Raw genomic sequence first — 9,641 nt, 5'->3', positions numbered from 1 at the left:
CTGCTGCTGCTGCTGGGGGCGGCCGAGGGGGCCCGAGTCTCCTCCAGCCTCAGCACCACTCACCACGTCCACCACTTCCACAGCAAGCACGGCACCGTGCCCATCGCCATCAACCGCATGCCCTTCCTCACCCGCGGCGGGCACGGTAAGTGGCACCGCCTTGACGCCGGCCCACTGGCCCCTCGGGCCTCCGGTGTGCACCGCCCGGGCCCTCGCGGCCCCACCCCAGCTGTGCGCGGCGAGCCGGCCCTCTGCTCTGCGCCCGGAGCCCCCTCACCTCCCATCCCTGCCTGGCCCCACCCTCGCCTCCATCGCTCTACTCCCGCCATCACCCTCATCTCTCTGTCTCCATCACTCTGCTTCTGTGCTCACCGTCGTCGCCTCGTCCTGTGTCTGGTTTGTTACCACCTTCCTATTTCGGCACCCCCCATTGCCTCCCTCTCTCCTTTCGGTCTCTCTGTACAGCTCTGCCTTCCATGTCCCTTCCAAATCACCTCCTCTATCTCTGCCCCGGGTCATCTCTCCGTTTGTCTTACCTCCACCTCTGCCTCACTCTCACCTTCTTCCCACTGCTGGTCTGGCGTCCTCCCCCTTCCCACTCACCTGCGTCTCATTGTCATTTTTGCCTCTTTCACCTGTTCATAAATGTCTCTATTTCTCTTCTATTCCTCCGGTAACCTGCCCTATTTTTCCCATGCCACCTCCTCTCAAATGATTGCTGGCTCCACTGTCCCATCCTTATCCTCTCATCTCTGGTGTCTCCCCTCCACACTGCCTGTCTCTTCCCTGCCTGCTCCTCTGACCCACAGCATCTCTCACTTGTGTGACCCCAGCACTTACAATTTCTGTTCCCAGGCTTCCCTTCACCTCCTGTGTCAGTCCTCTGCCACTGTCACCTCTCATCTCAGCCCCTCCTAACCATCCAGCTCAAAACTGACTTCACCTTCCTTCTCAGACTCCCCCCTTCTATTTCTGATTTCTCTCTTCTTACTTCCCTGCATCACTTCCCATCTTGGGCCTACCACCACTTCATGTCTTAGATCCTTAAGATTTTCTGGATGCCATCTCTTCCCATCTCTGTACCTGTCCCCTTCCATATGTGGGCCCCCATTACTTCCCATGTTTGCACCTGTCCCCTTCCATCTCTGTCCTCCATATTCTCTGTGCCCCCTTTATCTCCCATATCTGCTCCATCACATCCCACCTCTGTCCTTCTTTCACATGGCACTCCAGAGCTACTGTCATCTCCCATCCCGGAGACCCCCTAACCCCCCATTTTAGTCTAGTCGTCACTCCTTCTCACCACACCATATCACGTCCCCCTTTATGTCTTATAATGACCTTCCATAGATACTCCACTGCTCCCATGTGGTTCCCCTCATCACCTCCCATACCTGTCCTCCTGTCACTCCCCTGTCTGTGCCCTCCCTCCAAGCTCCCTCATCTCTCATCACTGCCTTCATCAGTTCTGTTTTGTACCCACGTGGCCTCCATTTCTGTACTCCCATCCGTTCCCTTCCCTGTGTGCATCTCACCTCCCATTTCTGTCTATCCATCACCTCTCATTTTTCACTCCATTTGTGTCCTCCATTGTCCTCCACCCCTTTATTTTCATCCCTTCCCATCTGTGCCTCTCTCTGACTCTCCTGCCATCATTGCTCTACATCTGTCCATTTTTGCTCCCCAATCTTTGGGCTACCATATCATCTCCGATCTTTCTTCTTCTTTTCTGGTCTTCTCCTTTCTCCTACTCCTATCTTATCTCTATTTTCATGTCTCTTTTTTCTCCCTACAGTTCGCCCCAGAACAGCCCCTTCAAATTCTCTCATAGTTCTCCTCTTCTCATCTCAGGGCCAGCAGGGATCCTGTGGGCAATCCTCTCCAGTTTCTTTCTCTTCTTCTATGTCCCCACTACACACTTTTCTCCTGATCTTAAGTCCCTCTCCCTTCCTAGGAATGCTGTCTCTCTTTATTTCCCTCCTCCTTTCATTGTCCCCTCTGGTTCCCTTGAGGCCCCGTGATGCTCCCAAGGGTACTCAGATAGACTTGTGATTTTTCCAAGCATTGAGGCAGGAAAGGGCAAGATGGGAAAGGGGAGTCAGGTATGTGGGCAGTTTTGTGGGGTGCAGAGGAGAGAAGGAGAAAGAGGAAGTCAAAGGAGAGAGGAGCTGGCCCAGGGACACTGAGCAGATTGGAAAAGGGGCCTGGGAGCTGGGGTGCCTGAAAAGGGTTCCTATGAAAGCAAGAGCTAGGCAGAGGACAGAGAGCAAGGAGAGGAAACCTATGGAATGTTGGCTTTGGCATTGTCTTGGAAATGGCTACCCCCTTACTGTGCAGAGGAGGTAGAGCCAGTGACTGCCTAGTGCCTTGTGGAAGTAGAGGAGGAGCTGGTGGGAGGCAGGGAGAGCAGAGCCTCCAGCAGGGTGATGGGGGGTGGGGGGTGGGGGGGGTGGGAGGTGGGAGCTGGTGGGAAGGGACCTGTGAAGGGTGGGGCTGCTGAGAGGATGAAGAGGCCCACGGGAAGATGGGAGAGTAAAGATGAGGCCATCTGTCCTGACTGAACCCCAGCTCTGCTCCTTAGCCATGGTGGTGGGGAGGTGAAAGGACAGGTTCCTATGGGGCCGCACACTTGGCTGCAGGAGCAGGCCAGACTACCTCTGCCCCAGCATCCCCCTAGCATCCCCAGGGTGAGGCAGCCTCTCTTCCTTCTGCTTCTACACTTTCTGTCTCCGCGCATTTCTACTTGCCTCCCATCTTCCTCCTCTTACACTTTCCTCTATTTCCCCCTCCGTTCCCCAACCCCTCTGGTTACATAAGGCCCCTACCTGCCAGACACCCCTTGACACTCCTGGGCCTAATGTCTGTCTGAGGAGTGGGAGGACTGGCATACCTGGGTCCTAAAAATGGGCTAAGAAAGTGACACTCTTCTGGTCCTTGACCCCCAATTCTGACTTTAGAGTCCTTGAAGGTCCTCCCTGCCCCAAACCTTCATTTCTGGTACCCTCTGGAGCCAGGCATGGAGTGGTCAATCCCAGCTCATTTCTGTGTCAGGGGTTCTAGATTTATCACTCCAGCATGTAAACAGGACTAGCATTTATTTTGATTCTGAATGTGGATGTGTTATCTTGGATTTCTGACAGGATGTTTTATGGCCAGGCAGGGGGTTAAGAATTAGGGTTAGGGGATTCCAGATCAAAAGAGATCTGAGCTTAGGGATCTGGCTCTGTAGAGATTTCCTCCTCTGGGTTGTGAAGGTCCATATACCAAGAGCTGGTATGGGCCGTGAGCTCTAGGACCAAGGCTATTCTGGATCATGCCTGATCTTATGTCCTGTCACAGTTCTAGATCTTCCAGAAGGCTTTTGCCATAATTTCTGATGCTGCAGGGATACAGGCAGACAGAGGGTGTGCATGTGTCATTTTAACCACAGGGGCATCACTGCATGGGTTTTTAACATGGGAAAATTATGTTGTTAAGGTCTGAGCTAGCTAACCATGGTTGATGGTTGATTGTTTTTTTCTAGAATGCAAGTGTGTTTGGGATCCTATGGAAGATCTTGATTATTTAGAATGTTTCACTGAATCAGTTAATTTCTGGGTCTAGGAGGTATTGAGACAGTGTTGGGTGTGGGCAGAAGGTGCCAACTCTGGTCTTGAGGCATCTCTTGTCTGGCCAGAAGCTCTCTTGCCTGGGGCTTCAAGTGTGTAGTATTCTCTGAAGTGTTATGCACAATTCAGCTCACTAGCAGTTTCCTAGGGAGGTCTAAATGCTTAGTCTAGACTATCCTTTGGCAATATTTTGGGTTTTGTCTTAGGCCCTTCTTGTCTCTGGACCTTTTCTGGAACCAGTCTAAATGCATTGTCCTACCCTAGGCTCCAAGTCTCCTAGCAGGCCGGCCATGCCAGAGGTAGGGCCATGCCAGGGGCAGGGCAGAGGACAGTTTGCCTTGGAGAGGCTGGAGGTGTCTCCACAGCAGACTATGGAGGGACTTGGTGGAGGCCCCACCTCCTGGGGCCCTTTGCACCCTCCAGTGGCAGCCAGCAGCTTGGTGCTGGCTGAAGAAATGTCTCCCCAGGGTAATTACTGCCATCCCAGTCCAATAAACCATTCATCCTTCACCTCTTCTGCTTAAAGAAGTGTCTCTCCGCCCAGTCCCCCACAGTGTAATAAACGCCCTTAGGCTTTAACAGGCCCGCCCAGCATAATAAACTGGATGCAGTGTGAGCTCTGCTGGGTGATATACCTTCCTGGAGGAGGCTAGGGCTAGGGCTAGGGACTGGCTGTGTGCAGCTCAGCCCTGCTCTGAGCCAGCACCTGCCTTTGGGCTGCCTGTGATGGCCTGTCTTTGTGAGCTCACTGCCATGATTCCTGGTTGCTTGTCTCCTGTCCTGGGTCTGTCTCTCCACGCTGGTCTTTGTGTGCAGCTGGGTGCATCATCACCTATATGTGGGTGTGGGGTCTGGCTATGCGTCACCGGGGACGTGTCTGTGCGGGGCCTGGGTGGTAGGTACCACCTCTGATCCCTCCTCCCTCACTGCCCAGAGGGCATCAGACCTGCTTCTACCTTGGCCCTCTCTGCACAGACAGAGCTGTGTCTCTGATGTGCTGTCTGGGATCATAGGTAGGAAAGTGAGGAGAAAAGACCTGCTTTCCCTTAGACTTGGGGGACTTGGGGGGGAGCCTCCAGGTAGATGGAGTTTCCTTTCCTGGTCTGAGGAACCGAGAAACCCAATAAAACCCTCCTCCTCTGACTAGGAGGACTTGGAGCCCAGGGTGTGAAGAGGCTGTGGCCTCTGGTCAGGTGTGTGAGGATGGTCAGTATCCCTTCTCGCCTGGCCCTCCCCATACCCCAATTTGGATGTGCAGCTTGAAAGCCAGAGGGGGGAGGGAGGACCCTGGGTATTATGGTTGCCATGGAAACAGCCGATTTTCCAGAGTGCTGCAGTGTTGGGAGTGGATAGACTATTGCTGGCTGAGGCCTACTGGGCTCCCACCTCCAGGCCCTGCCCTTCCTGGGCAGGTGACCACATAGGCTGGAGGTGGGGCTTGCTGGGTATCCTGCCCCCAGCCACACTGAAGTTCAAGGCTCCCCACTATGTCTCCAGAACCCCTAGGTAAAAAGGACCCCTGCGTCTGGAGGGGATAGGGCTAAGCCCCCTTTGTCTGCTGAGGGTGGTACCCTAGTCATAGGCTGGATGAAATATCAATTATTATTAGAGGTGGCTCTTTCCTACCTGCCCTGCCCTCTAGGGGCCATTTCTGACTCTAGGCCCTGTACAGGTAGGTGGAATGCTCTGGGGACACAAGGGGATTCAAGGCTCTGCTTCCCCCCACCCCCTGCTGGCCTCATTCCAATGGCCTTCCCTTTTCTCCTCACCTCCTCCTGGGCCTGCAGACAGTACCTCTCTCCAAGGCATTTAGGAGTCTTCTTCTCTTGTGGGGGTCTAGGAGCTCCTTGGGACAGATACTCCTTACCCCTGATTGCCCCAGTCTCTGAGATAAGAGACCTCCAGGTACCTAAGGGGACCTGGCCCCATGTTGCTTGCTGGGCCACCATCTTGTCTGAGTCAGATTGCTCCTTGGAAGTGCAGCCAGAACCCCCAGGGCTCCCTATGCCAGCCCAGAGCTCTCCCATTCTGAGGGCCAAACTTTTCTCCCATCCAGACTCCAGGCTTTTGCCCCCATCTGCCTCTCTTCTTCTCTCCAGCTAAGTCCTCCCTGTACCCCTCTTTCCCCAGGAAGTGCTTTGAGAGGAGTCGTTAGTGGCTAATTATTTAATTAAGCATTTTATGAATCTCATCTGCTCCATTTATGTTCTAAAGAATGCAAGATTATTCTCTTCCCTTTCCTTCTTTGCAGGCCCCCAACAACTAGTCCTCTAGGCCTCCCAGACAAGGCTTCTTTCCCACAAACTGGGTGACCAGCCCCCTACCCCCACCCCCAGGGAGCTCAGTCAGCCGCAGGAGGGAACATGGCGACTAATGGGGTTTATTTTGGGGCTGAGATTGTTAGGGACCTCACACCGCCCCCAGGAGCCGGCTGGCGAAGAGGAGAGGGAGAAGGGGAGAGAGGGTGGGTTGGGGGAGGGCGAGGAGAGGGAGCCTTCATCTCGGGCTCCCACTCTCGCGTTTCTCTCACCTACACCCCTCTGTCCTTCTCTGTCCATCTGTCTCTCTGCCTCCTTCCTTCTCTGGTTGTCAAACCCCCCCCCCCCCCACCATGTCTTCATCTTCCTTTCTGGGCAAGGCTCCAGGTCCTCCCTGCTTTGGGACCCAGGCAGCCCCCTGGCTGGGGATGGAAGCAGGGAGTCCTGGTCAAACCAGGTAAGGATAGTGGGGCAGATGTTGGGGGGACGCCAGCTATGCCAAATCAGGGCTATACATAGCCCTGCTCATCTTCCTGCCATCACCTGTGAGCTCCTTTGTGCCTTGGTACCTGCTCAGCTCTGGCTCCAAAGAATTACACACATTGAATCTGTCACCTATGCCGGCCCTGAAGAAAAGTGGAGCTGGTCCAGGACCAGGCCCCTGGGTCCTCCTTGCGCACAGCACTCTCAGTCTCCTTGGTCTCCTTGAAGCCTCTCTCTGGGCTTTCCCTGTATCACTCTATTACCTCTCTGTTTTACTGTAATTAAAGCTAGAATTCTTGATGAGGCAGCTACATCTGTCTGTGAGTGTGCACAAGCTATCACCCGGGCACCCTCCCGCCAACTGTTCCCTGGGATCGCAGGGCTGGTGCTTGCCATGGTATCCCAGCCCAAGCCCCACACCTAGACCTGGGGTCTCAGAGGCACTCTGGTCACAACCCTGAGGACCTGCTGACCTTGCCCTCCTGATGTCATTTCTCCCTCTCTCCTTCTCCTTTTCTCTGCAGCTGGGACCACGTACATCTTTGGGAAGGGGGGAGCACTCATCACCTACACGTGGCCCCCCAATGACCGGCCCAGCACAAGGATGGACCGCCTGGCCGTGGGCTTCAGCACCCACCAGCGGAGCGCTGTGCTGGTGCGGGTGGACAGTGCCTCCGGCCTTGGAGATTATCTGCAGCTGCACATTGTAAGGACCCAGGGCCCCAGCTGTCTGACCCCCAACCTTCCTGACCCCAACTCTGCTTAGTCCCTCACTGCCATGACATCACCACCCTGAGTCTTTCCCTCATGGGGAGCCCTCAGAACCTCTGTTTCCCCATCCCCCTCCTAGTTATTTCACCCTCCCATGGGATTTGACTATCCCTAGCTCCTGGAGACTATCTGTGCCTTCTGACCTTCCCAAACATAGGGGACCTTTCAGGCCATTCTCTTGCAGCCTTCAGTGATGTCCCACACTAGTGACGCCTCTGGGCTGCTTTTTGTCCACTTAGGGTGACCTATGGTATCTTGCCCCTATTCCTACCCCCTTATTCCTGTCCCCCTCCATACCTTCCTTCCCTAGGGCAACCCACCTCCCCATTCCGGCTACTCATCGTGCCTCCAGATCCTGCCCTTGCCTCTGCTCCCATGACCTTTGCCCTCCCAGCAGCCTTATGTCCACAGCTTGGCCTCTGATCCCACCCAGCTCTGCCTTTCTCTCCCCTGCTCTGCTCTCTGCCTTGACCTTGGCTGTTTCCCAAGGCCTCCCTCTGGGCCTCTCAGCTTGGCGTGTAGTCTAACTCTACTCTGCAGGCAGCCCTTCTTCTTTCTAGGCTCTTTCCCCTACCTCTGGTCCTGCCCCACACCCTTCCCTATGCCCTCTGTTCTCAGTTTGGTCTTCAGTTCTCGGCCTCTGACCCCCATCTCCATCTACACATTCCTAGTCCCTAACAGTACCTTGTTTCCCTGCCTGCACCCACATGCCAACCCTGCTGGCCAGGCTCTGTGGGCTGGAAAGGTCTGGGTTGGGTCCCCAGGCTTTAAGGAGGGCAGAGCTGAAAAAGGGAGAGAGGAAGCCAGGAGAGAAGGCTTGTTTGTTTGGGTTGTGACTCCTCCCCATTTGTTTGGGACTGTGACCACTAGCCCCTCCTTATGCAACAGCTTTTCAGGGTCCCTCAGTCTGCACCCCTAACACCAGGGCATGAAGGAAGGAGGTGCGAGGGGAGACACTGTGTGGGCAGAGCAGAGTTGGGTGGAAGTGGCACCTGATGGGCCCTGAGCAGGGAAGGGGCACACAGGGAGAATAGCAAATTGGACAGCGAGTCAGGCCTGAGGAAGAGGTCTGAAGTCTTGGGCCTGTGTGTGAGTAAGCTGGACAGTGTCTAGTTTGGTGAGAGACAATGTGGCTTGGATGACAGTGTGTGGCTGGGTGATGATAGCGTATCTATCAGGAGTGATGCCGTGACTGGTGACAAACACAGAGACTGGGTCTTGTGGTCTCGGATCCTGTGTGTAGGTATAGATGTGTATTTCCCAATGGCATGGTGTTTGCTGGTGTTTTCAGCCACTGTCTGTGTGGCAGGGTGTGACTGTGTTTCTCTGTGTAAGCCTTCTCTGAGTAAGGGCTGCTCTTCCTCTCTCTTCACTGTCGTGAGAGGCTATGATGGCTTCAGAGAAGACAGACTGGGTTTGAGTTCCAACTCTGTCATGTCCTTGCTCTGTGTCTGTGCAAGTCCACACAGGTCTCTGAGCCTCAGTTTCCTCATCAGTCGCCTGACATGGTAAGAGTACAGAGGGAGGCTGTGGGGCTGAAACGAGATCAGATATACATACCATTTAGGGCCTACAGGAAGCGTGTGGTGTTAGCCAGTGTCCTGACCATCTCAGATCACCTGTGTGTTTCTGTGCCTATGGGTCTAGGGGACAGGGTTCCTTGGTGCTGAGGAGAAAGGGACCAGTGGTCCTGGGAGAAAAGGGATTTCCTTTTCCTTCCCAACAGCCACTCATAGGCCTCTCCTGGTGCCTGGTACTGCAGGGCAAAGGGCCAGGCCTGGCCCTAGGGTGTGGAGTCCTGACAGGGTGGGGGTCTTAAGACAAGCTAGCTCTGAGGGGGACAGTTGGACACCAGACGGGCTGCACCCTCTTAGGGGCAGCCCTCAAATCCCCTGCTCCCCTGGTGACACATCAGCTCCCACCACAGTGTCATTAGCAGCTCTCAGAGAGTGGGGAGGCGGCAGCAAAATAAGAGAAAAGCAATTTGACGTTTCTAATAAAGCGTCGCTCCACTTTGCCAAATTAATTTTGACTCCCATAATTATTTGCTGTAGGAGCGGCTGCGTTCTCCCCACCGCTGCCTAATGAGGTAATTGGGGAATTAGGAATTAATGACTTTAACAGAAGTGACAACTGACTTCACATTGGGTGAGGCTCTGGGGAGCTGCTGCTCCCCCGGAGTGCAGGGCTCTGATCTTGGCTGCCTCCTAGGAAATCTAGGTGTCCTGCCTTCCAGCTCCCCTGGCCAGCCACCCTGCCTCCAAGGCCGCATGTGCGGCCATCGCCACTGCCCAGATGAGCCTGTTGGGGAGAAACCTCCCAGGGGCTGATGCTATTCTGAGTGATATTATTACTAACAATAGTAACGAGGTGGATCTGCTGTTCTCTTCCCGTGTGTGGGGAGCAGATGATCAGCCCGTCTCCCTGGGGATGTTGTCAGCCTGTGGGTGGCGGGTGGGAAGGATTTGCTAATACTTTTTTTTAGGCAAGTCCAGCCTCAGTTTCCCTGATTTACTGCATT

At 54.6% G+C, this 9,641-nt stretch overlaps 1 protein-coding gene across 6 annotated transcripts in view; it reads left to right on the top strand.

The window, feature by feature from the left end:
- Window positions 1-9,641, top strand: part of NRXN2 (neurexin 2) — a 111,058-nt gene that overhangs the window by 77,256 nt on the left and 24,161 nt on the right. For all 6 annotated transcript variants that reach the window (XM_003798612.1, XM_003798613.2, XM_023518522.1 and 3 more), the window contains one exon: window positions 6,874-7,055. In XM_003798612.1, coding sequence (XP_003798660.1) covers window positions 6,874-7,055 — 182 coding nt within the window. The remainder of the gene's footprint in view (window positions 1-6,873; window positions 7,056-9,641) is intronic.

This window comes from Otolemur garnettii, unplaced genomic scaffold (genome assembly GCF_000181295.1).
Source record: "Otolemur garnettii isolate 467f Iridium unplaced genomic scaffold, OtoGar3 scaffold00140, whole genome shotgun sequence".
NCBI classification, from domain to species: Eukaryota; Metazoa; Chordata; class Mammalia; order Primates; family Galagidae; genus Otolemur; species Otolemur garnettii.
This window is presented reverse-complemented; position numbering and strand designations above follow the sequence as displayed.